General features: G+C 64.6%; 3 protein-coding genes across 10 annotated transcripts; 1 reads left to right on the top strand and 2 right to left on the bottom strand.

Annotated features, from left to right (window-relative positions):
* Nucleotides 1-120: 120 nt before the first annotated feature.
* Nucleotides 121-861, top strand: LOC135317326 (cytochrome c oxidase assembly factor 3 homolog, mitochondrial). The gene is made up of 2 exons (XM_064473395.1): nt 121-363; nt 458-861. Exons 1-2 carry the CDS (start codon nt 162-164, stop codon nt 568-570), a joined length of 315 nt encoding a protein of 104 aa, XP_064329465.1. The 5' UTR covers nt 121-161; the 3' UTR covers nt 571-861.
* A 149-nt stretch (nt 862-1,010) lies between these two features.
* On the bottom strand, nt 1,011-15,062 carry WNK4 (WNK lysine deficient protein kinase 4). 8 transcript variants are annotated; one of them, XM_064473388.1, is made up of 20 exons: nt 14,504-15,062; nt 8,394-8,566; nt 7,650-7,870; nt 7,397-7,554; nt 6,667-6,755; nt 6,373-6,592; nt 5,979-6,303; nt 5,669-5,799; nt 5,527-5,594; nt 5,293-5,434; nt 5,108-5,224; nt 4,878-5,033; nt 4,509-4,566; nt 4,225-4,377; nt 3,462-4,048; nt 3,118-3,214; nt 2,584-3,004; nt 2,167-2,369; nt 1,909-2,006; nt 1,011-1,821 (listed from the first exon to the last, which is right to left on the bottom strand). In XM_064473388.1, exons 1-20 carry the CDS (start codon nt 14,948-14,950, stop codon nt 1,804-1,806), a joined length of 3,882 nt encoding a protein of 1,293 aa, XP_064329458.1. In that variant the 5' UTR covers nt 14,951-15,062; the 3' UTR covers nt 1,011-1,803. The 8 variants fall into 8 exon arrangements, with proteins under 8 accessions (XP_064329458.1, XP_064329456.1, XP_064329454.1 ...); XM_064473386.1 differs by having other exon boundaries at nt 1,909-2,009; XM_064473384.1 differs by having other exon boundaries at nt 1,909-2,009; nt 2,584-3,001; nt 4,509-4,569.
* A 6,637-nt stretch (nt 15,063-21,699) lies between these two features.
* Nucleotides 21,700-24,474, bottom strand: VPS25 (vacuolar protein sorting 25 homolog). The gene is made up of 6 exons (XM_064473394.1): nt 24,360-24,474; nt 24,047-24,192; nt 23,859-23,912; nt 23,336-23,424; nt 22,780-22,855; nt 21,700-22,382 (listed from the first exon to the last, which is right to left on the bottom strand). Exons 1-6 carry the CDS (start codon nt 24,404-24,406, stop codon nt 22,270-22,272), a joined length of 525 nt encoding a protein of 174 aa, XP_064329464.1. The 5' UTR covers nt 24,407-24,474; the 3' UTR covers nt 21,700-22,269.
* Between the last annotated feature and the right edge of the window lie 243 nt (nt 24,475-24,717).

The raw sequence follows: 24,717 nt of genomic DNA on the forward strand, positions 1-24,717 counted from the left end.
GCCAGCCACGCGCCGCCGGGCCCCAGCCAACCACTCGACGCCCCGCTCCCGCTGCCCCTGCGCGCGGCCGGCCTGCGCCGCGCGCGCCCTCCCGATTGGCCGGCCTCCCCGCCGGATGTGAGGTCGCCGCGCCGCGCCGTGCGGAAGCGGCGGCGGGGAAGATGGCGGCGCCGGGGGAGCCGGGCGGGGAGGCGGCGTTCGCGCGGCGCATCGACCCGGCGCGGGAGCCGGGGCTCAGCCCCGATCAGCGCCGCCTTATGGCGCAGGTGGAGCGCGCCCAGCGCCACCGCGCTCTGCAGCGGCGGCTCCGCGGCCGCAACGCGCTGCTGGCGCTCGGCGTCGGCGCGGTGGCGTTTGGCATCTGTATCCTCAGGGGCAAGGGCAGGGCGGGTCGGGCCGGGGGCGGGCGCCGGGCCGGGCCGGGCCGCGCCCCCTGTTCTCCTTAACACCCCCGCAGACGGCTACACCTTCTACTCGGTGTCGCAGGAGCGGTTCCTGGACGAGCTGGAGCAGGAGGCAGAGGCGGCGCGGGCGCGGGCACAGGCGCGGGCCGAGAGCGCGGCGAGCTGAGCGCGGCGGGCCCGGCCCCGGTGCACCCAGTCAGCGAGCTGCCGCTCCCGCGGGGCAGGACGGGCCTCGGGCACCGGGCGACCACCTGGCCCCTCGTGGGGCTCTGGGCGTGCACGGCGCTCGGTGTGCTCCAGGGTAGTGCACCGGGGGGGCTCCCCTGCAGGCAGGGCGTCCTCCCCTGCGGGCAGCCACCTTTCTCCTAGAGAGTGGCCAGGGACTTGCTCCTGGGAAGGGCAGGGGTGCCCAGGTGCCCATCACTTTCCACAATAAATACCCTGTCTGGAGACTGTATCAGCACCTGTGGTTAAAGCAGCTGGTGGCCAGAGTCCAGCTCAGGATCTTGCCACCCACTCAGGTGTCTGCTGAGATGGGCAGATTTTGCTTTGCTCTTCATTTTATCATCTTTTACCATAAGCCAACAGCAAGGACAGTGTCCACAAGTCCCACCAAACAGACACAGGCAGACCCCATTACTATTTAATTCGTATTTATGAAAACCCAGACACCAGTTCGTAACACAGCACACCTGCTGCTGTTCCTGGTGCACCAGGCTCCATCGCCTTACAGAGCTGGGGGAAGCTTCCTCCCCCTCCACAGCCGGCTTGTTCTCGGATGCATGGAGCGAGACGAGGGCAGCAGCGAGCAGTGCAGCCCTGGGGCAGCGGGCTCGGCCCCACGTGCTGTCCCACACAGGGAGCGGGGCTGGAGGACAGTGCGGTGGCAGGGGTGGGATGGGGCAGGGGTGGGGATGTATCATGACTGGGACGCGGTGGGGGTGTAGTTCTGCTCGGGGCAGGGCGCCAGCAGGGCCTGGTTCTGCTTGCGCATGTTGAGCTCCAAGTGAAGCCATGAAGGATGGCGGCGCCTCACACGCAACCTGCGGCCGGGGCCGGGCTTGAGCAAACAGGCTGGGAGCGGCAGGGAAGCAGCTGGGCGCGCGCTTGGAGGGAGGAAATGGGAGGACGAGCGTGGGACAGGCCTGCCCTCCCTCTGATACAGAGGCAGCAGGTACCCTGCCACGGTTGCATGGCCGAGGGGCACGGGGCTGGGGGCTGGGCTCCCCAGGGCAAGTGGAGGGCAGAGGTGGGGGGCTTGGCACCCCAGGGCAGGCACCCAGCTGGCTCGGCTTGAGGGTACTGGCTGCCCCCAGGGCCAGTGCTGACCTCCCAGGAGGCGCAGGGGCTCTCGCCTGCCCACGGGGCAGCAGGCACTTGATTGAGGTAGTTCATGAAGTCACTCCTGGCCAGCCAGCTACTGGGGAGAGAAGCAGGGGTGAGCTGGAGCCTGCCGGGAGCGCTGCGGCACCACCAGCAGCAGGATCAGCCCCCCACCCCTTACCATCCAGCTGAAGTCGTCGGCAAAGGTCACCCCCTTGCTCAGCCGCTGCTCCTGTGAGCCGGTGCTGCTGCCGCTCAGCGAGTTACGCCGCATGATGCCTGCTAAGACAGACCAGCCCTGAGCTGGGGGCACGGATGGGTGTGCAGAGCTGTGCCCCACACAGGCCTGACCCACCCCCGGCCCCGGGGGTCACTATCCCACAGCCCTCGCCCTGCCCCGAGGGGCCCCGGGGGGCAGCTGAGGCAGCGGGGGCTGCACCTGGGGGCTGCGCCAGCTCCAGGCGCTGCAGGCTGTTGCGGCGGGAGGGGTTGAAGCTGCCCTTGGAGAGGCGTCGCTGGCGGCTGGAGAGCATGGCGGCGGGGGAGACGATACCCAGCGGTGGCTGCTTCCCCATCCGCAGGTACAGCTCCTCGATCTCCTTCTTTTGGGCGCTCTGCAGCAGCTGCACCTCGGCCAGGTGCCTGGGGAGGAGATGGGGGCTGGCAGCCGAGCCATGCGCTGCACCACACCCGGCCAAGCCAGGGCCTCCGGGGAGGGGGCACCGTCCTCCCGCCTGGGGCAGGTGGGAAGACCTGTCCCCTCCTGCAGACCCTGCGCTGCTTTCGGGTGCAGCCACCGCCCTGCTCCCCCTCGTGCCACGGGGCCCCCAGGTCAGCTGGCTGGAGGGCTGCTCACTTCTGGCGCAGGTTCTGCAACTCCTCCCAGATCTCCTCGTCCTCGCTCTCGGTGTCATCACTGCTCAGGTAGGGCAAGCTGCGGGGGTGGCTCAGCCACACGTGGCTCAGCACCGTCTGCGGCACGTTCTCTGCACTCTCCTCCCCGGGGCCCTCTCGGTCACTCTCCGCCGGCGCCACTGTGCCCTCCTCGGCCAGCACCTCCTCGGCCTTGGGGCCCTGCTCTGCCGTCTCCAGCACTGACTCCGAGTCGCTGCTTGAGCTGCTCGCTGTCTCTGGGGCCACGGGCGGAGGGGAGCCGCTCGCTGCCGGCTCTGCACCACGCTGCTCGCCCTCATGGCTGCCCGGCACCAGGGAGGTCACAGCCAGGTCCTTGGTTGGTGTCACCTGGAACCGGCCCAGGATCTGGGGCTTGGCTTCTGCTGGGAACAGGGGGCAGTTGGTGGGGTTTGGGGCACATGGGCTGGTCGGGACATCGCGGTGCCCCAGCGCAGACGCGGCTGCACGACGCAGCCTCACCCCTTCCCCACCTCACCTTCATTGATGGGCGAGAGACGGGCCTTGGGCGCGCTGGGGGCTGGCAACTCCGAGACAATGAGTGGGTGGCTGGGTCTGGGGGAGCTGGGCGGCACCTGCAGGCACTCGAGCACTGTCAGCCACCCCACCCTGGTTACCCCCACATCTCCTGCCCCACCCCGCTGCTGCTCCCATGCCCTGGGACCCACCATTTGCTCAGACCTCCCTGCATCCCAGGGGCTCCCCACACCATGGGGCTCCCTGTCCTATCCCAGGGCAGCATCCGCAGTGACAACCCAGACCCCCTGGTGCCGAGCCCCACCTCGAGCGGCTCCAGGGAGCCCCTGCCAGCCCCGTACTCACCGTGCTGCCCTCCAGGCTCCCTGGCGTGGATGTGCTCAGCGATGGCAGGGGGCTCCCCACAGCCTCGCTGCCTGCGGGACACGGCGGGGCTGGTGCCAGATGAGGGAATGGCATTGGCCCCCCGGCAGTGGGGACATCAGCCCCCACTGACTCCAGGGTCCCACCACAGGCCGGGGCTGGCTTGGCCATGCTGGCAGGGTCAGGGTAGAAGAAGCGTGGGGGCCCCAGGACGAGGCTCTGCGGCCGCGGCAACAGTGGGGGGTAGAGGTGCCCGCCTGAGCTGGCGATGGAGGAGACAGCGGGCAGCAGCGTGTGGGCCACGCTCATCACTGCCAGGGAGAAGACGTTGGCCAGGGACAGGATGGGGGCAGTGGGGGACCAGGGTGTGCTGGTCACAGGGGGGCTCAGGGGGCTGCTGGGCCCACTGGGGACAGGGGATGTGGTGAGCGGCAGTGGGGACAGGAGGGCTTGGGGTAGGGTTGGTGGGGCAGCCACCCCCGCGGTGCTCAGGGGAGTCTGTGGGAATGCTGGCGATGCCGTCAGCCAGGAAGGAGCCGTCGAGGCGAGGGGCGATGTCTGCACAGAGCCTGCGGAGAGGGGAGTGTCAGGAGTGGCCCCTGACCCCCACGAGCCCCCTCCACCCCCTGCCCAGGCAGCTCTGAGCCTCGTGCTGCCGAGGGGCTGGCCAAGGCATGGTGGCTGCACAGGCTGCAGCCGGCAGCCCCAGAGGGACAGACATGCCTGGCCCTGCCAGGGCTGGTACCTGTGGAGGAGCCCAGCAGTGTCGGCTGCAGCTCGTGGGCTGGGGCTGCCGGTGGCCCCACGGGGCTGGCAAGGTCATTCTCCAACTGGGAGCTGCTCAGCGATGGCAGGATGGGGGACTGGACCAGGAGGCTGGGACTGGCGCAGGCCAGGTCTGCAGCACAGGGGTGATAGCTGGTGCTCAGCCCAGGCAGGACATGCCTCACGGGACCCCCCGGGCTCAGACGGGGCCTGCACGGGTGCTGGGGGTGGACAGGAAGGGTCCACACAGGGGCAGAGACGTACCGCTGAGTGAGGACGAGGAGGAGATGGAGCGCGACAGCTCCTGCAGCTGCAGGTCCACCTGCTGAAGGGGATATGGCTGAGCCCAGCACCCGGCAGAGACACTGGACAGGCTGAGCCAAGCCCCTGCTGGGCCCCACCACATGCGGGGACAGGAGCCAGCAGCTCTGCCGGGCAGGGGGACACCACAACCCATCACGGGAGCGGGCAAGTGGCCCTGGGCCTGCGGCTCCAGGTCGCTCCTGCCAGGGGCTGCAGCACCCTGCACCCCCACCCCCTCCCCACCGGGCTCCCCGGGGCTGGGCAGCACCCCCAGCCACGCTCCGCGTTGGCAGTTTCCCCAGTGCTGGCGGGGCCGGGCTGGGCACTCACAGGGCTGTCCGCGCCATGCTCAGCCTCGGGGCTCTCGGGCAGCTCGGCGGTGCTGCGCCCATCCTTGCGGAGCAGGGTCTCCACGCGGTGGATGATGTCCCGGATGCGGTGGACAAAGCCATCCCGCTCCGACTTGAGGATGAACTCATTGTGGACCTGGGGACAGAGGGGCCAGTCAGCACCCAGCACGGCTGGGCAAGCCCCTGCCCTCACCCCTGCCCTGTGCTCACCATGACAGCCGCAATTTCCTCCGGGTTGTCCCCATCCAGGTCGAACTTGAAGGTCACCATCTTGTTATTGTAGGTCTGCAGCTGGCACTCCACCACCCGGTCGTTCTTGTCGGAGATCTGTGGGCAGCAGGGCCGGCTCAGCTTGGGGAGCACCCAGCCGCCCACCCGGCACCTGCAGCACTCACGTTGGTGATGCGCAGCCTGGACCGGGCTCGGCGCCGCAGCAGCTTTCCCGAGGCCCGCTTGGCTGGCAGCTTGGCGCTCTGCTCGCTGGCCGAGAGCCCCTCGTAGCCGTCACTCATGCCAGACGCCACATCTGAGGCATAGCTGCGGGAAGCCCCAGCAGCGGAGCATCAGCGCAGCCATTCCCAGCCGCCGCGCTCCCCGTCCGGCCCCTGCCCGGCCCCCCGCAGCCCCACCTGTCCACCGGAGAGGAGAAGCCGCTGGCAGTGGGGAGGCGCTCCGTGGGAAGCTGCACCGCGATGCTCTGTGGGGAGAGGACATTGTGAGCCGGCGCCACGGCCGCCCTGACCCCCAGCCCCTCAGGAGGGCCCCACTCACCGTGGGGAAGCAGCGTGTGGGGCGGGGGGGCGGTGGGCTGGCAGGGTCCCCCGCTGAGAAGCTGTGATGGGCCAGGTCTGGAGAGTCCAGGAAGCCAGAGGAGCTTAGGTAGCCATCCGTCTCGCAGTCAGCTGCGGAGGAGCACTCATGAGCATGGCCAGAGCCCCCTCCCAGCTTGCACCCTGGGAAATGGCTTTGGGGCTGGATGCATGGCATGGCTGGAGGTAGAGAGGGACTCCCCGCGCCGACCTCCTGCCCTGGGTTGCCCTGCTACACACCCCACACACCCCCCCGCCCCAAGCCTACGCACAGGTGGCCGAGGAGTAGCTGGTGTGCTGGTAGGCGAAGTGCTGGTGCTGGTCAGCCTCCGGCTCCTCAGGCTCCGGGGGGAAGGTGCTGCTGAAGAGGGAGTCCCCGGAGCCTGGGGTGGCCGGGGCAGGTGTGCCGGGTGGCAGCGGGGACTTGAGCTCCTCCAGCAGCCGCAGGACGCCCGACGCCTGCTCTGGCTCTGCAGGTGACGGCACATCCTGGGCACGCTTCAGCTTCTCCCGCTTGCGCTTGATGGCGACCACGCGGTCCCGCACTGCCTTGGCCACCAGCTTGTAGTCGGCCTCGCAGACAAAGCCCAGAACCACCTGCACGGGAGGGGGCTCGTCACCTCAGGGCGCAGGGAGCACCCAGGGTCCCTCCATCCCTGCACCCACCATCTCCTGGGCCACCTCCTCCGCCACATCCTTGTAGAGCTCGAAGAGGAATTCGATGGCATTGTTGTCCTTGTACTTGCCATGCAGCTTCTTCGTGTCGTCCATGCGCAGCCAGAGCTTGAGCCCAGACTTGACGCCATCATCCTCCTCGGCCAGCTCCACGTGCACCCCCGTGTCCTCCTGGAAGAAGGAGTGCTCCAGCAGGTCCTGGATGGTGTACCTGTGGGGAGCACAGCTCAGCGCTGGGCTGGGGGCTGGGGGGGCTCTGCTGCCCAGGCCCCTGCTGGCCCCCACCTCTCATTCTTGTCCATGCGGATGCAGCCCTCGATGATCTCCTTCAGCTCCGGAACCTTCACCTTGTAGAAGCTGCTGGGCTTCAGGCCCTGGGGGCGATGGGTGTCAGCACCTCCTGTCCCAGACCCTACCACAGCGCTGGGTTTCCAGGGCCTGGGGCTGAACCCAGGCTCTGCAGGGACATGGGGCTGCTGGATGCTGCCCAGGCAGCCCCCAGCACCCCCAGGCACATCCCCACCAGCAGCAGGGGACACATGGGGACTGGGGTCCCAGCCCAGGGCCCCACGAGCCTGGCCGTGGCTCCCGCAGCCAGGCCACGCATGCCTGCACGGGCAGCATCGCCAGGACGCCCTGGGGCTCCAGGTTTCCACCCCAGCAGGCAGGAGCCAGCCAGGACCAGCTGGGGCAGCCGTGATGCCCCAGGCAAGGGGTGGCTGAGCCCACCCACTCCCGTTCCACCCCACTAACGCACTGGCAGCGCCTGGCACAGGGTGAGGGACATGGAGTCTGGCCAAGCCATGTCCCCCTCCGCCCTCCATGGGCCCCACGCCCTGGCACAGCACCCTCTCACCACCCAGACTATTTTTAGCTGCTTGCACAACTGCACGGTGACACATTTTTGGGGAACAGTGAGGACCATCCAGCCGGCTGGAGCCCCCTCACCCCGGTTCCCACGCCCACAGCACCAGCCAGCAGCATCGCCCCCAGCCCGGGGGCTGGGGCCGCTCACCGAGGTGACCTTGCGGTAGATCTGGGCAGCGTTCTGACACTCGGAGTAGGGGTACTCTGAGGTGGCCATCTCCAGCATGCACATCCCGAAGGCGTAGACATCCACCGCCTCGTCGTACTTCTCCTCGTACATCTCTGGCGCCATGAACTCGGGGGTGCCTGGGGGCAGCAGCAGGGCTCAGCACCCCCCCGCGCACCCACCCCCCCACAGCCACCGCGGGGCAGCCGCAAGCCTGGCCCCGCTGGGACCCCACCTATGACGCTCTTGGCGAAGGAGGCTCGCTTGAGCGTGGCCAGGCCCAGGTCCCCGATCTTGACTGAGCCGGTGGGGCCCGTGATGAAGATGTTGTCGCACTTGAGGTCACGATGGATGATGGGGGGCGAGCGAGTGTGCAGGAAATGCAGCCCCTTGAGGATCTGCCGGCTCCAGCGCTGCAGCACCTTCAGCTTCATCTCCTTGAACCGCTTCAGATAGCTGCCAGGGGACCCATGGGGCTCAGACACAGACCCCAGCCCCAGCCCACCCTTCTCCCACCACCACACCAAGCCCATTCAGATGCAGGTGCCCACACAGGGCGAGCATCTTGGAGTCAGGGGCTCCTGGTCCCCTCCCTGGCTGGGCTCCACAGAGGCAGCACAGAAAACACAGCTCAGGAGGAGCCAAGCTCCCTGAGCCACCTGTGCCAGGAGCCAGCTGGGGTGACTGGCCAGTGCTGCCACCCCGCTTGGCACCGGCGTGCCTGGCCCATGCAGAATCGTGCCAGTGAAACTCCTGGGTCTCCAGCATCCAGCAGCAACTCCCAATTTCTGCCTCCAGCTCCCAGCCCTGCCCCGTCATCTGCCCAGATCCCACCTGAGCCCACCACAGACCGTCATCCCCACCTGAACGCCCATGTCAAGTGCCCAGGCAGGGGGTGCAGACCTGTCCCTCTCTTCCCTGTCACCGCAGGGCCCCTGCCCCCTCCCCTGCACACCCCGACCTGGCGGTCACTGCTCACGTTTTCAGAGTGCCAGACGTCATGAGCTCTGTGACCAGCACAATGCAGATCTGGCCTTTGACAGATGACTTCCAGGAGTCATAGAAGCGGACAATGTTGGGATGCTGCAGCCCCTTCAGCATCTCCACCTCCTCGCTGAACCGCTGCCGCTCCGTCTTCGACAGCTTCCGTGTCTGCAGGAGCCAGTGGGGGGGTGAGGGGGGGCATGCAGGGTCCCCAGCAAGCACCGAGGGATGCCCTGGCTTACGAGACCCCCACATCCTCGTCCCCACTCCCTACGTACAAGGTAGTGGGGGCTGTAGTGGCTCCAGCACAAAGCTGGGGTCAGACCTGCTGTCCCCCAGCAGAGGGGCTCACATGGGGCCCATGGTCTCACCCCACCCAGCCAGACCCCGGACCCCAGCACTGCTCTGGATGAAGCCACTCTCCCCTGGTTTGGGGAGGGATGGCCAAGGTTTCCCACAGCAGCTGGTGCATTGAGAAGCCTGTGTGCTTCTCTGCCATGAAGGCTGCCCTGTGCCAGGGCCACCCACCCCCGCTCCCCCTGCTCTTAGCCCCCAGCCGGTGCCCACCATCCCACCGCAGGATGGGGATGCCCAGCCTGCAGCCACCCAGCCAAGAGGACGTGCAGGGGCTCTGCAACAGCCACTGCCTGCCAGCGTGCCCCATGCAGACCCAACAGCCGCAGCCCCTCTGCCCCCCAGGACAGCCCTGCCCCCAGCAGGGCACCACCGGCTCCCAGCACCGGGCACCAGCATGGCAGGGTGCCGGGCCAGCCTCAATGAGGCCTTTGTTGGGGAAAGCAGGCGGGGGAGGCTCCAGCCAGGTTTTTCCATGTTCCTCCTGCTCGAGTTAATTAAAGTGGAAACTGAAGCTGAGCGCTGACATGGGCACTGAGCGGAGATGGGGCCGGGGCCGGTGGAAAGAAGGCAGACCCCCCCCATCCTGGAGGGACACGGCCCCATAGTGCAGGAACAGGGAAGCCAGCTGGCCAGACCCAGAAGGAGCCAGGTCCTGCCCTGAGCCCAGGCAGCTGCGAGTGCTGAGCAGAGCAGGAGCAGAGCAGCATCCCCTGCGATGCCACCACCACAGCCCAGGACCCTGATGGGCCCGGCCACTGCAGAGCCTGGGGTCCAACCATCAAGGACCCCCGCCCAGCCCATGCTCGCAGGGCCAAGGAAAACCAAGCTGCTGCAGGCGGCCACTGTGCTCCCACTGCCAGACGCTGCCAGAGCCGTGCTCAGCTCCTTGGCCGGCAGCCGTCATCCATCAGCCTGGGCAGCTTTCGTAATATTTTCATTGCATCACAGCCGGCCCCACAGCCGGGCTGGAGCCACTCCATAATCCCCTCTGCTTTTAACACACGCTCAGGGACCCGGCTCAGCCCAGATGAGAACCTGAGCCCTGCTGCAGCGGGATGAATGGGACCTTTCATACCCAAGGAGGAAAACAGCAACTGAAGCCCCTGTGCAGCCCAGCAGCACGCCGGCTGCCCTGCCCAGTGCCACGGCCGCCCTTGGAGCCCCTGGCCCCCCACTCCCCACTGAGGAGCCTGGAGGCTTCACTGCACCCCACAAACCTGCAAGGGCATGGGGGAAGCCGACACAGGCTATGAACAGGGGCAAGGATGGAGTCATGGGCGGCCATCCCTCTTCCAGCTTGGTGAGAGGAGACGCCACGCGGTCCCCGCTGTGCTACCTCCAGCCCCGGGCAGAATCCCCGGCAGGAGGCCGCCTCCCCCAGGGTGCCTGGAGCAAGGCCTGGGGGAGCCAAGCTCATCCCCTGAGACTATGCCAGGACTGCTGGGCTCGCCTGGCACCGTTCCTCCCGCACAACCAAAGCGGCAGCCGGTCCCATGGCCGAGCATCCCAACGCTCTCCCCACTGAGGGCCGGCAGTGGGGAGTGGAACGCAATCCACCCCAGCCCAGGCGGAGGAGCTGCTCATCCAGGGTCTGGGCACCGGGGAGGGTAGAGCCCCACCACCCCACGTGGCACGCAGGAACACCGCGTCCTTTCCTAGCAGCACCTCGCGCAGGGCAGAGGAGGATGCTGGGGATGGCGGCACAGGGCCAGGCGAGGAGCTGGGTGGCAGTGATCCAGCCTCATCCCGCGAGCCAGGAGCTGGCTGCTGGGAAGCCTGGGACAGCCAACAGCAGGAGCCAAGGCCAGCACAGGAGGAGGGAAGGCTGGGCATGGTGGCCAAGGATGGCTCTCACCACTGCGGCAGGAGGCTCTCCCAGCACGAGGAAGCGCCAGCGCTCAGCACAGAGTCTGCGGCCCTCGCAGGGCTCTCCTGCTCCCGCAGCCCTCGCAGGGCCCTGGCTCTGCGATGCCCCGGGCAGGGGGACCCAGCGGTGGCCTGTGAAAGCCCTGATGTGCGTGGCTGAGAGTCATACCTGGAGAGGGGGGCTCTCACCCTGGAGGGACACTCATAATGACACCGTGGTGGGGCCCGGAGCAGGCGCTGAAGACTGCCCAGCACCCTCCCTCTGACCATGGCCACAGCAGCTCCAGCTGCGGGGAGGTCCCAAGCCCCCCGGTCCCCCAGCACAAGAGCCAGCACTATGGCAGCAGTGGGTGCCCGCACCCCACTGCTCCCCCCATGGCTCTGCCCCCCACTGCTTGGCAAATGGTGACCTTGTGCATGCTCACAGATGCACGAGCACGCATATGCTCACATTCCCAAGCCCGCAGGACCCCTGTGGAGCAAATGCCCCCAGTCTCCCTGGTTCATCTCCTGGACAGGCAGAGCTCCCAGCCCGCAAGGGGCTGAGCCCCGGGCAATGCCCCAGGGCCTTGCCTAATTGCAAGATTCCCAACACAGCATGATTCTCAACCACAGCACAGGCAGGATGGTCTGGGCATTCGATGGACAGGACTTTGGGAAGATGCAGGAATTTGGGAAGAAAGGTGCCCCGCAGCCCCTGGGGCAGCCAGCCGAGGTTACCTGCCTGACCTGCACGAGGGAGCTGGGGGAGGCACAGCAGCGCCCGCCGCCCAGGCTGCTCCTGCCCACAGGGAGCCCGAGGGGACCCACAGGAAAACTGCTCACAGCCAGGTATTTACAGCTCGATCCCGTTCCGGGCCTCTGGTTTCCTCCCTGCTTCCTCCTTCCCCACCGCCCGCAGCACCTATCAACAGAAATAGTCCCCAGTCTAAAGCTGGAAAGCACATACAGGTCATGGCAGGGCTGCGGGATGCGGGTAGGAGGTAAAGACAGACACCGTGTTCAGGACTGGGGGGCAGCGGCATGGGGGGACAGGGACAGGCAAGTCCCCAGAGGGGTCCCACAGGAAGGCAGGGGACAGGCAAAAATGGTCTCCAGATCTCCAGGCACCAGGGAAGGGAAGGGCAGGGCAAGGACAGCACAGAGAGTTGGGATTTGGGATCAGGAGCCATCACGGCAGCTGGATGAGGCTCTCTGGACTGGAACAGGTTAGGACTGAGGTTAGGTATTCATTTAGAATTGAAACGCAATAAAAGGAGAACTGTGAAAGACACAGGACAAAGCTATTTTTAAAAGGGCAGAACCACAACCATTTTTATTTGTGGTTTCAAATTCCGTATTTGTGTCACAGTGTCTGATTCTTTGCATGATTGCTGAAAAAACCAAACTTTTAAAAGTCTGCTTCTGTACTCTCAGCCCCTCATGGGACATGGATTTTGGGACAAGAGACACTGGATAAAGGGCAGTCAGTGGAATGGAGCTGAATGCCGGCTGGGGAAGGGAGGGCTGGGAGGGAGGGAGGTGGGGGGCAGGTGCCGGGGCTGTGTGGGACAGGAGCAGGGACGGGGCTGCCTGCGCCAGCCAGCCCTCGAGGGGCTCTCAGCTACAGCCAGGCTGTGCTCCCCTGGGAGGGTGTTGGTGGGGAGCCAGGTCTCCCAGACACCACAGGACACTCGTGTGATGGTCCCAGGCAGGAGCTCAGCCTCTCTGCGTACGTCCCCACCAGCCCCCCATGGGCCAAGCAAGCAGCGCCCACACTGGCATAGCAGGCTCACAGGGCAGGCATGTGCCTGCTGAACGTGGGGCACAGAGGCGTTTTTGCTTCCTGACCCCCTTTCCTCCACATGGGAGGGTGCAGCTTCTTCCCCCCAGCAGCCACCTTGCAAGACATCAGAGCTGCCCGCGCACCATGCAGGCACACCCCGCCTGCACCGCAGCCAGACCGCGGCCAGCTCATCGCCAAACAGAGCCCCATGCGCTCGCAGGCCCTGCCCTGGGCTGCAGGACAGGTGTGGGGGGCCAAATCCAGCCCCACTGGACATGCAGGAGCTGCTCTGACACAGCCGGGGTGGGGACAGGCCCCGCAGGGCAGCGCAGCCCAGCCGTGGGGACAAGCAGGAGGGCAGGGAGCGACGCGCCGTGCTGCCAGTCCTGCTACGCGTGCCAGCTGCCAGTGCAAGGGAGCTGGGGCACGTCTGTGAGGAGGGGCTGAGACCCGCAGAGAGGGACACAGAGCCAGCCAGGCGGGAAGCACTGGGCATGGCTGACTCATCCAGAGAAAGTCCTGAGCTCGCCAAGGAGAGCCCTTCCCTGCCAGCAGCAGGCTGGCACTTCCCCCGCTGCCCGAAGGGACGCGGGACTCAAACGGAGCTCAGGAGCGGTCGGATGGAGCCACGGGGCTGCACGAGGGAGAGAGCGCTGAGCCGGCTCTCAGCAGCCAGCTGAAGCAATTGTGCAACCCACGAAGGCAGGCGGAGGCCCAAGACCTCACCTTCCTCACTAAGAGGCCACATGCAGCCTCTCCAGAAATCACCCACTGCTATCTCAGGATCTCTCCTTGCACTACTGGTCTGCAGCCACCCCAAGGACCCAGTCCGGGCAGTGCCTGCAGCTGCACCAGGGTTTTAGGAACAAGACAACAAACTCGCAAGACGCGTTTTTCTGTGTAAACAAGGACTTGGACCTTCCAGCCACAGCATCCACCCCAGGGTCAGGAGCCTGTTGGAGACTTTGGACTTCGCTGAAGCCCCTCCCCAGGGGCTCCAAGGAGAAAAGGGAGCCCCATGGCATACCTCTCCCTGCGCACCTCTGTGGATGAGATCAGGCCCATCAAAAGCAACAAGCAGGAGACGGTGTTGTGGAGCCAACACCTCCTCTGCTCCCCTCCGTGTCCCGCTGTTAGCATCCTGCTGCCGGGTTGCAGAGCAGCAAAGGGGATGGAGGAACGAAGCGTCAGAAAGGAGATGGGGACGACACTGCTCAGACACCTGGAAGACCACAGGTCCAGGCGCTCCCAGCTGACAGCCCCTGGCAGCATCACAGAAACCACATGCAGGTGCCCACGGACACCACTTCAGCCAAGGACAAGCAGCCGGAGCACACCAAGGTCGTGCCGTACCCTGCTCCCGACTGACGTCCAGCCGCAAGCTCGCTGCAGGCACGTGCCCCAGAGCACGCCGAGGGCTATCGGGGCAAGCCTCGGAGCCAGCTCCAGCACTGGCACAGGCGCGCGTGTGGAGGCCAGCACAGGAGAGGGCACCCCTGCCCTCGCTGCCCTTCCAAAGGGAAAAAAGCTGCAAGCTGGCGGACACTGAAAAGGCAGCGGGGTGCTCAGCGCCGGCAGCCGGTCCTGGAATCCACCTGTAAGCCCCCGGAGCGGGGAGCGGCGCGGGCGCCCCGGTGGGCTCCACAGCGCAGGCAGCGAGACGGCACATGGAAAACCGCACGTGATGGGCAGGAGGGCCGGGAGCAGCAGCGTTAGGCAGGAGCCTGGGCCCGGGCCAAGAGCCCCGAGCGGCGCCGGGGCAGCGGCGGGGACGGGCGCAGCGCAGGCAGCGAGGGGGGCCCGAGCCCGGCTGCAGACGCCCTGCCCTGCTCTGCCGCTGCAGCCCGGCAGCGGAGGGGCGCCGGCATGCCTGGCTGGAACGGGGGATGTCGGGGCCCTGAGCCCCCTGGGACGGGCCCCAGCCTGGGGGAAGATGCCCCGCGGTTCCCGCACGGCAGCCCGGGCAGGCAGAGGGGCTCAGGGCCAGGGCCGGGGCGGGGGGCTGCCCACCCCAGGGAAACTGGACGGAGAAGGGTCCAACTGCCCCTGCCGCCGCCCCCTCCCCCGGGGCGGGTGTCCGCGGGCGCGGGCAGGGGCAGAGGCGCGGGCGGCCGTACCTGCAGCTCGCACCAGGCCACCTCCACGGTGGTCTCCGTGTCCAGCCCCTTGTAGACGGTCTTGAAGGAGCCGCGGCCGATCTCGATGTCGAACTTGAGGAACCGGCCGTCGGGGGAAGTGGCGACCGCACGCGTCTCCACCTCCTCGCTCTCCGTCTCCTCCGGCTCCCGGCGCCCGGCGGCGACCGGCGGCGGCGGTGACGGCAACGACCCCCCGCGCTCCCCGCCCGGCGCCGGGTAGCCCAGCAGCTCCAGCTCGGCCGAGCTCCGCCGGTTGAAGCGGGAGGAGGCGCGGCGGGAGTCGCGCCCCGAGGGCCGCCGGCCGCGGCTGCGATGCGGGGCCCGCCCGGGGAGCCCCGGCTCCGGCTCCGGCGCGGAGCCGCCGCCCGCCCGCTCCGCCTCGGGCTGGGACATGGCTCCGGCGGCGGCCGGCTCGGCCGCCAGCATCGGCTCAGCCCGCACCGGGGCGGCCGCTCCCGCGCAGCTTCGCACCTGGTGCCGCCGCGGCCCCGCAGCCAGGAGCGACCGCCGAGCCCCGGCCCGGGCACCGGCCCCGGCCCCGCCCGGCGGCCCCGCCCCCGCCCCGCCCGGGCCCGCCCCCGCGCGGCCGCCGACCCCCGCCTGCGCTGCGCCACCGGCCCCGCCGCCGGGCGCCGGCCCTGAGCACCGAGCACCGGCCGCGGCAACGGGACGGGCGCCCAGCACTGCGGCAGCAGCCACGGGCTGCGCGCACCGGGCGAGCGCCCCGCACCCCAGCACCGCGCACGGCCGCCCCGGCACGGCCCGCGGGCGCCTCCCGCCCCTCGTTCGGCCCTGGCCGGGGGAACACGGCCCAGCTCCCACCCGGAGCTCCGGAGTCGCGCTGACCGGGGGGCTCCGCGCCCTCCCCGCCCCGCAGAGCAGCCCCTTCCCCACCCGCCGCCCCGGGGGGTCCGGGCGATGGGGCCGCTGTAACTGAAGCCCCAGGCGGGGCGATGGAGCCTAAGTTGAGTCGAGGGGAAGAGCCTGGTTTAGGCGTTTCTTCAGAGCTTCTGACTCGGGGTTCTAGAGCAGCGTGTCCAGGAGAAGCCCCGTCCCGTTCCCTGGGCTGCGGGATCGGCCCCTGCACTGCCTGCGCTGTCCCAGGCAGCCGTTCCTCTCCGGGTTTACTGCGGTCCAAAATCCTGAAATTAGGGTCATGCAAATAGGAAGATACGAGTGTGTGTGTCAGCCCTGCGTGAGCCAGAAGGCCGGACAAGAACTTGTTGTCTCTCCAGGTTAAACGAGGAGGTTGTTCTACCCGGTGAGGCTGTTTACACAAAACACAAAGCAATTGAGGCCGGTGCTAATTTCTTTTCCCTAAGGTCAGATTGTTTCTACTCAACCATACCGGAAACATTAAGGAGAAGATCGACGCTGGAGCACAGCCACGTCCTCCTTAAACACTAACCTGGCACACGCAGGGTGATCCGGGGCTGCTGGATCCACAGTACAGCTGCAGGCCACGTCCCGCACAGCTGCAGCCCCACAAATCCCCCGTCCGGTGGGAGGAGGGAGAAGCGTGCAGTGAAATGTTCCTACAGCAGCCCTGCCTAGGCTGAGTGTCACAGTGCTGACCTCCCGTGCGCAGACAGGCTCTGCTCTCTCCACACGACCCCGCTCGTCCAGCCCTGCTCTCCAGCTCACCCGAGGAGCCAGGTACCACCTCCTCAGGAGGGGGTTTGACCAACGACGTCTCCTTGCTGAGAGCCGCTCGCCTCAGCGCAGGCTGGTGAGCAGAGAGCAGCGACCGCATCCTCACCCAGCCCTGTGCTCCCCGGAGCCTGCATGGGGCACGGTCCCGAGGTAACAGCCGCCGCAGGCTGGAAGGCGGGTGTTCAGTGCCTGAGCCACAGGGCTGTGCCTGCAGGAGAGGCAGCCCCTCAGCCGGAGCACCGGGCGTCCACGCCTGCCCGAGGCAAGAGGCCGGGATAGATGGCTGACACGTGCGGTGCTCACGCTGGCCCCGGAGTGGGAGACTCTAATGTTGTAAGATGCAACAAGGTTTGGCTCAGCTTTGCCAAACAACAGGCTTTGTTCGGATGCACCCTGCCCCAGACCTGCCTGGACCCCGCCTGCTTCTCACCAGTTCCATTGCCTGGTCCCCTCACCGCTGCCTCCAATACTGCATCTCTCAGGCTTTCCCACTCCCGTTGAACACTCTTCTGAAACACCTCACAGGCTGCACAAAGTAAGGAGCCTGCACAGGAGCCAGGCAATCACTGGCCCAGCCCGGGAGGGCAGGAGGAAGCACGGAACAAGCCGTCCTTTCCCTTCTGCCTCCCCTCTGGACCCCATCACATGACATAAGGCTGCAGCTTTTACTCACATAATACATGTCAGGTTTAAAAACCTCCCTGCTTTTATTTTTATTCTGTCCTGACTACAGCTTCCAGCAGAGGTGGAGATTTCAGTCCTTCCTGGCTGAAAATCCTCAGCCTGATCTGTGAGACAGGCAGCGCTGTGTCTTGTTCTGCAGCTGCCAAAGCAGAGGCAAATCTGGCAGCTCAGGCAGCAGCGGGGCCTCTGGAGGATCGATCCCAGCACCGGCCAGCACATGCTGATGGCTTCCTAAATTAAACAGGAAAACAGATCTGTCCTGGCAGGGAAAGGGTGCTCACTGCACTGGGAGCTCCCACTGCCCGGGGACAGGCGTGTGCCTCAGGGGCGCCCAGCTCAGCCCCCAGCCTGGGGAGCCCACAGAGAGAAGACTGGTCCCAGCTCCTCGCTCCCTCCACACCGCACAGAGCAGGGCAGGTGCACGATGGACCCGGCCCATCCATGGTGGGGGTCTGAGGGTGGCCAGCCCTGAGCTGGCCAGGGAGACCGAACCCAGGCAGCTCCGAGTCACTGCCTGGCTCCTGGCCACGGCCAGCCAAAGCGCTGCCTGAGCCCCCACAGGCTGGCTCTGCGGCTGCCCCCATGGGGGGTCCCTGCCAGGGGCCCTGTGCTGCCCAGGCACAGGGACACGGCCCAGGCTGGCAGGGGGCCCAAGCGCTTCAGTGAGAGATGGAGCCAGGCAGGGATCCTGGCTTGGTCTGTGGTGGGCTTGTGCCCCCTTATCAAGTATTTTCATCATGAAACGAGATGCCTCAGAAGATCCCAAAGGAGTGTCCTGGTCCCAGTGAGGACCCTGTAGACGGGAGAGGAAATTAGGGGTGAAGTTTGCTCCAACCGCTGCCCTCCCACACCTGCCCGGTGAACGGCCTGAGGAGCTCCCCAAGCACCCCCCCAAATGCTGTCCCACACAGCGCTTGGCAGGGGGAGGCAGCTCAGGCAGGGGCGCGGGTCACCTCCTGACCTGGCCCCGGACACCAAGCTGGCGCCAGCTTGGCAGGAAATCAGAAAGTTCCTGCTCTGCAATCAACAGCCCATCGCAGCACTCCGATGGTGCCCGCAGCTCCCCGGCCGTTATCAGGGTGACATTTCTGGGCTGCGGGTGCCAGCGCCAGCCCTTTGCTTTGAGGAGCCGCTGCTATCAGGCAACGTAACCCATTTCTCACTTGCATTTGGCCGCCAGGAAGAGAACAGGGGACTGTGTAATCGCTCTCCTTGGGGTTAGATCATGAATCAAAGCCCTGCTCAGGTCGCTGCTCCAGCGAGCCCTACCAGGAATTGTCCATTCTGATCCCAGAGCTCTGGGCAGTCACGGAGGGGCCAGGACGAACGCAGGCGTCGTTCCCCTGCAGATGAGGGGTGTGCAGCTCAGGCTGCGAGGCACGGGGAGCCCATCCCAAGAAGGGTCAGAGCTGGAGGGCTCTGCAGCGACCCAGGGCTTGTTTCATGGTTGGCTTCAGCACCCCATGCCTGCGGAAGCTCCTAGCCTCCTCCTGCCATGTTCATTCTTGCCCCAACACACATGAATTCGGGGAATAGGAGATGTCACCCAAACCTCAGTTGTGGCTTTAACTCCAGGCAGATAACTTCTGTAACTCTGGGCTAAGGAAATCCTCAAACATAACCCATGTGCAAGTTTACCCCAACATATAAGTTTATCAAACTGAAACAACTCTTGCTCCAAACTAGCTGCATTAAATAAAAAAGCCTCCCGGCATTTCTCCTTCCCTGGCCAGCGCGATCCGAGTGTGCACAGCCTGATAGCGCCTTATCTCAGCACCAGCCGCCGGAGCTCCGCCTCGCCCTGGCCAGCGAGCCCTAATCACTGTGGCCAGATGTGGCAACGACCTCGGTGCGGCCACCGGCCAGAGGCAGGGGGCTGTGCCAGCCCCCCCCCGCAGAACCGCCACCTTCTATGGCAAGCCCCTCCACCGGGCTGCACGGCCGGGCTTGAAAGCACCTCTGGGTGCTGGAGCCTGAACAGCGGCTGTGACAGTACACCGGGGAGAGCAGAGAGGTTTGGGGTTTGAAACTATAACGCCAAAACCCCCACGAGAAGGGATCCTGCAGCAGCGATGGGGTGGGTGATCCCTGCCGCAGGCAGCGCAGCAGAGCCAGGGAAGCGGCAGGCGAGGGGGCTGCCCGGGCGGGTTTCAGCCATTCTGCTACACGAACACAGGCCTCCCCTGCCCTTCGCTTTGCTCTGGGAGCACCTGCAGCGCTCACCCTGTGCCTGAAGCACCGGGACGAGGCATGACTGCTCCTGTTCGCAGAAACTCGTGGTTGGAGGCTGCCACACTCTCTCCCTCTGAGCTGTTGTCGAATTACATCTCCTTCGTCTCCATGCAGCACCCAAGGCCTTCCACACCAGAGCGGCCTCAGTCAGCATCCCTGGGCTGGCTCCGGCATCCCAATCCCGTGATTGCGCCATCAAACACTATGAAGCACTGAATAAAGATAAGGAAGCCAGTTTCAGAGGACAATTAAAAGGCTCTGCTTTACCTGCCAACAGGAGCTCACATCACCATCAGATGTAAACTGCCACCCCTCCACTCCCAGAGGGAACAGCCAGGGAGCATCTGCTCCCCCCAGGGCAGCAGCACCTGCCGACGGCTGCTCTTCCAGCCCCAGGACCCATCCCATGGCCCCGAGCAGTCGGCGCTGCCGCAGTGCCCGGCACAGGGAGTGGGTCCCACAGGGACCTCGCCAATGCAGCTACATCCAACCTTTTGTAACCAGCTGAGAGGGTGCAGAAAAAGGAATTTTGCACCATGTTCATTCTGGAAGGGGATGGGACAGGACATACTCTTCTTCCTCCTCTCACTAAGCAAGCAGCTAAGGAGAAATCTGAAAAAAAGCAGCGAATTGTTGCCAGGAGCACCTTGGAAAGAAAAAGGCTGGCTTTAGGCTTATCTAATGTCACATCAGCCATCTCCTAAGAAGGGAGCAAATTTAATTAAGAACACAGACTCGCTCAAGGACAGCCAGGTTACATACAGCACATGCAACTCAGAACACAATGCTGAGAGGTCAGCATCATGCAAACGGAGAGCAAGAAATACAAACATCCTGGGCCTGGCTGCTAAAGGCTCGTTATTCAGGATCAAACACATGCCATCAAACACAGAACAGCCAGCACAGAAACACAGCTCACTGCAGGGGTACGAAAGCAGCGAGGGGAGGGCGCAGCAACCAGAGAGGGAAGGAGTCAATGTGGGTGGCATGAAGAGGAAGGAAGAGGCAGAACTCAGACATCAAAACAAGCCCACGGCAGACACTGGTAGTGGACAGTTCCTACACAGACTTTCCAGGCTGCATACAGCGGGAGGACCCCCGTCCAACCAGCGAGCCCTGGGTAGAGCAGAGCCTGTGCCAACTGAGGGGACACACGCGCTGCCTCTGCCAGGACGCGCTGCGGGGCTCCTGGCACATGGCATGGCACAGCCTACACCAGTCTTTACTTCTGCAAACGTGGCTGGCAGCGGCTGCGGGGAGCTGGGCTTCTTCAGCCACTGTCAGAGACCCCCCAGCAAGACAGTGCATGGTGGCATCAAGACAGCTCTTTGTGTCCCCCCAGCATGTCCGTCCCTGAGTGCTGCCACGTCCATCCTCTGCCCCCAGACCTCGCAGCTCAGGTGGGGACTCAGCCCAGGCTGTCAGAGCAGGTGCCCGAGAGCAGGGCATGTGAAACCAGCCTGGGCTGCCCCCAAGGCTGCTGCAGCACCGGCAGGAGCGGGGCAGGCATGCTCCCCACGGGCTGCACCATCCCATTCACTCACTCAAGTCATCTCAATGCTCGCAGGCATGATGGCCTCCAGAAAGGATCAGAGGCCACATTAGCCCAGTGCGTCAGTGACATGACACGAGCGCCACCAGTGCCCTTCTCCAGCAGAGAAATGCTGGCACATGGGAATTCCTCGGAACATCGCTGTCACCGGCACCGAAAGGAATCCCGGTCACCAGCCTCCAGCCGTGCCATGCGCGGATCAAGCCAGCATATCCCGCTGAGTTCAGGTCAATGAGCTCCTGCTACAAAAAGGAAATGTTTAAATTTCACAGCCCCACACACTCAGCTGAGATGCCAGCATTTTGCCTACACCGAAAATTACATACCATCGACGACGGGCACCAGCAGCAGTGCAGCTGAACCAGTGCCGAGTCACCCTCCGAGGGCAGGGCAGGCAGGACAAGCGGTTCAGCACTGGCTGGGGACAGATGGGTAAGGCATGCCGAGGAGCAGGCGCCATCTGCTCCGCCAGATCCCGAGAACAACCACGCTGGGTCTGGTCAAAGGTCTCCAGCACAGCACCCCACCTCTGCCTGCAACAAGCACTGAATGCTCAGGCAAAGAACGGGAAAGGCAAGCGTGATCCTTCCCTGGCACAGCCGCCCAGCTTCCACTGGTCTGTGATTAAGGATTTACTGGGTCACAGACTATACCTGGGTCATGGTTTCTGACAAGCTGGGTACTTCGTTATCAGCACTGAGAATCTAAAAACTTTGTCACACTCTCTACCAGCCGCTGGTGTACAGAGCGCACCCCATCACCTCTGCAACAAACCCATTAGCTCTCAGTGGACTGGACGCAGAAAATGAAAGCAAACATTGCCCTGAACAGGCAGTAAGGGCCCACACAGCCCGTAGCTCCAGTGTGTGGAAAAAAAGCGCTTGTGCTGCCTGCTTCCCACTCGGGCATGGTGGCTCAGCAGGCCCACCCTCTCCCCAGCAGGCTGCTGCATTCATCTGGTGCAGTAAGGAAACACAGCTGAAGGGCAAGAACCTGGTACGCTGCTCTGTTTTGTTTCTGATGGAAAAACAGAGATAGACAAAAACACCCAGGCTGCTCTAGAAACACATCTAATTTAATTACTTCAAATTAGTTCCTCAGCATCCACCCCCACCCCACTGCACAGCCTGCTTTGCAGCACGCACGTATCATTCTGCCACTGAGGTCTTCTACAGCACAGCAGCAACAGCGAGCTCCCTGTGCCTGCTTTCACCCCGCCTGGCACCGCAGCGGGAACTGCACAGCCCAAGCACACGGCTGGCAGGAGGGAAGGAGGTACCCTTCGAGGCCAAGCTCGACCAGCCAGCTGAAGAGACTGCTCCGTGGCCTTCGCGGGAACGGGGATCAGCAAAGAAGCATTCCCGTTATTTCACTTCTGGGTAGTCCCTCTCAGAACTGCCTAAAGCAGCTTGAGCCTCTCAAACACAATCAACAGTGAGAAAAGACAGAGGATCTCTGAATAATTCTAAGAAGTCATGTCTTTGGAAGGCTTCGCAAATTCTCCTTGGCCCAAGAAATCCCGCGTATGCAGCTGCTTGCAGTCACGGCTTGAAACCAGGCCAGGAGAGCGAACCTTCAGAACCGCTTCAGCACCCAGGGAAGAGTGGAGGGGAGGGGGCTGCTATCAGAAGAACTTGACGCCTCGGCCATCATCCAGTGTGATAATTTCAGCCTTGTGCTCTTGCTGCAAGGCTTGCAGGGCACGGAGCAGCATAGTCTCATCTAAGCCATGGAACTCTAGGGAAGGACAGAGATCCCCATCAACAGTGGGAAAAAAAAAAATCACATCAAGAGAAAAACAGGCTTACAAAGTCCAGGGACTGGTGGAAGTGAAGCAGAGGGCTCTCAAGAGCACCTTACAGACTCCAGTGCCATAACACTATGGCAAATCCAGTCATGGCTACACTGACAGACTCATCACTACACTGCTGCATCAGAAACAAAGCCTGAAGGTCAACAGACAGAAGGGAATGAGTCACGGCAGTCTCAAAGGCAGTGCAGAAGCTAGGCACAAAAGCAAAACACCCCACAGAAATATTTAATCTACAAAACTATAATAAGACAATCAACTGTTTGTGTGCTCAAATCAAGTGTGCTCTGAAAATCTGCTCCGGAACATGACACGTGACATTACCTTCATTCTCTGTATCATCTCCACTGGCTAATTCATACAATGTGAATACAGAGTTGGTCAAGCCATTCTTCGACACCTGGAAACACAAAAGCAATATAGCAAGTCTCATCCCTGTGATTTAACATCCTCGGCACAATCTCTCATACGTCTCAGTGCATGCAAAGTGGAACACGGACAGCACTTGGTGAGCAAAGATACCCTGGAAATGCTCTGGGACACTGGAGAGTCAAGAAATGACAGCTAAGGAGACTAAGACCATTCCCCTCCCTGCCCCCCTGCTCTTTCTGCCCATGTGTTTGCAATAAGGGCTTGTGCAATACAAAGGCAGTGCAGCAACGGTGCTCTGTCCCCACAGCAAGTTCACAGCAAGTAAAAAGCTGTTAACATCTCTACACTTCTCTGCAACAGAGAGAAATAGAAGAATAAAGGTAAAAGCAGTGAGGAAGCAAGAGAAAAATATTCCAGTGGTCTTTTTCACAAATCGCAGCCAATACCACCTGTCCTCCCGGACACAGAAAGCCTGGTCTGTGGGGCGAGACAGCTTCTATGTTCTCACCCACTGATAGATGAGCTTCCCCCATTCTTCTGGTCTCCTCCACATGATCAGAAAACTGGTTTTGTTCTTATCTAACCATTCCAGGTTCCCTAAAAATCAATGGGGGAAAGGTATTTAATCAGAGCACAAGTCTACAGTACTGATCAAGCCTGCAGATTTCACGATGCGTGCAAGCCATCACGCCCACAGGGAGCTCCAGGTAACTGCCTCTCCCCACCGCGTGGCACTCGCGCCAACTTCCTAAATCTCTCTACACGTACAGGAATTAATTTCTCTCTCGACACGCCCCCCCCTTCCTCCCGCACTTAATCCACCCAGGAAGGCAGGGGTCTGGCTCCTGCCGGTGGGGCCCTGCCCGGGCGGACGCACAGCCCACACCCGCCACCGGGCTGGGCAAGGCCCGGGTCCAGCTCCCGGCGGTGGGACGGAGCCCGCTCACCGGCTGCCGCCCCTCCCGCCCCGCTGGCTGCGGGTCCGGCACCGGCCACACGCGGGACGGACGGACGGGACAGGCGACACCCACCGTTCTTGCGGAGCTCCTCCAGCACCACCTGGATGGACTCCAGCGGGAGCTTCCCTGGGCGGGGGTTAAGGAGGTGCTCGCCGACGGGGAGAAGGATTAAGGGGCTGAGGGGGGAGCACGGGGTGCACCGGGGGGGGGGTGGGGGGGGGGGAGAAGCACGGGGTGCACCGGGGGGGCCCAAAGGATACGCTGTAGGCGGCGGTTGGCGAAGAGCGGGCTGTCCTGGGCCTCCCTCACCGTCATGGCGGGCAGCCGGTGCCGCTGGCTGTAGGCGAGCGCCAGCGCGCACCAGGCCGAGAGCTGCTTCTGCCGCGTCTCTCCGTTGGGCTGCAGCCTGCGGGGCTCCGCTCAGCGCCGGGGGGCTCCGCCGCGCCCGGCCCCAGCCCAGCCCAGCCCGCCCCGGCCTCAGCCCCGCTCCCCCAGGCCCCGCAACCCCCGCTCCCGGTTCCCCGGCCCGGCCCCGGCCTCAGCCCCGCTCCCCCGGCCCTGTCCCACGCTCACGTGAAGAAGGGCGGGAAGCTGTACTGCCAGGGCCACGCGAAACTCATCGCCGCCGCCGGAACCGCCGCCGCCGCCACCTTCCGGCCCGCCCCGCTCCGCTTCCGGCCCGCCCCGAGGAGCCCCGCCCACCCCCGGGGACCCGCCCCCTACACCGACCCGCCCCCTACATCGACCCGCCCCCGCCGCGGAGCCCCGCCCCACCCTCACGAAGCCCCGCCCCCCCAGCCCCGCCCCGCCAGGACGGCGGCGGCCCGGCCCTCTGCCCGTGCCCGGTGCCCGGTGCCCCGCCGGGCGCGTTCCCGCGGAGGGGCGGTGCTGGCGGCGGGAGCGGGTCCGGCCTCGGGGGCTGCGGCGGAAG

The sequence above is a fragment of the Phalacrocorax carbo genome, chromosome 25 (assembly GCF_963921805.1).
Source record: "Phalacrocorax carbo chromosome 25, bPhaCar2.1, whole genome shotgun sequence".
In the NCBI taxonomy this organism is placed as follows: Eukaryota; Metazoa; Chordata; class Aves; order Suliformes; family Phalacrocoracidae; genus Phalacrocorax; species Phalacrocorax carbo.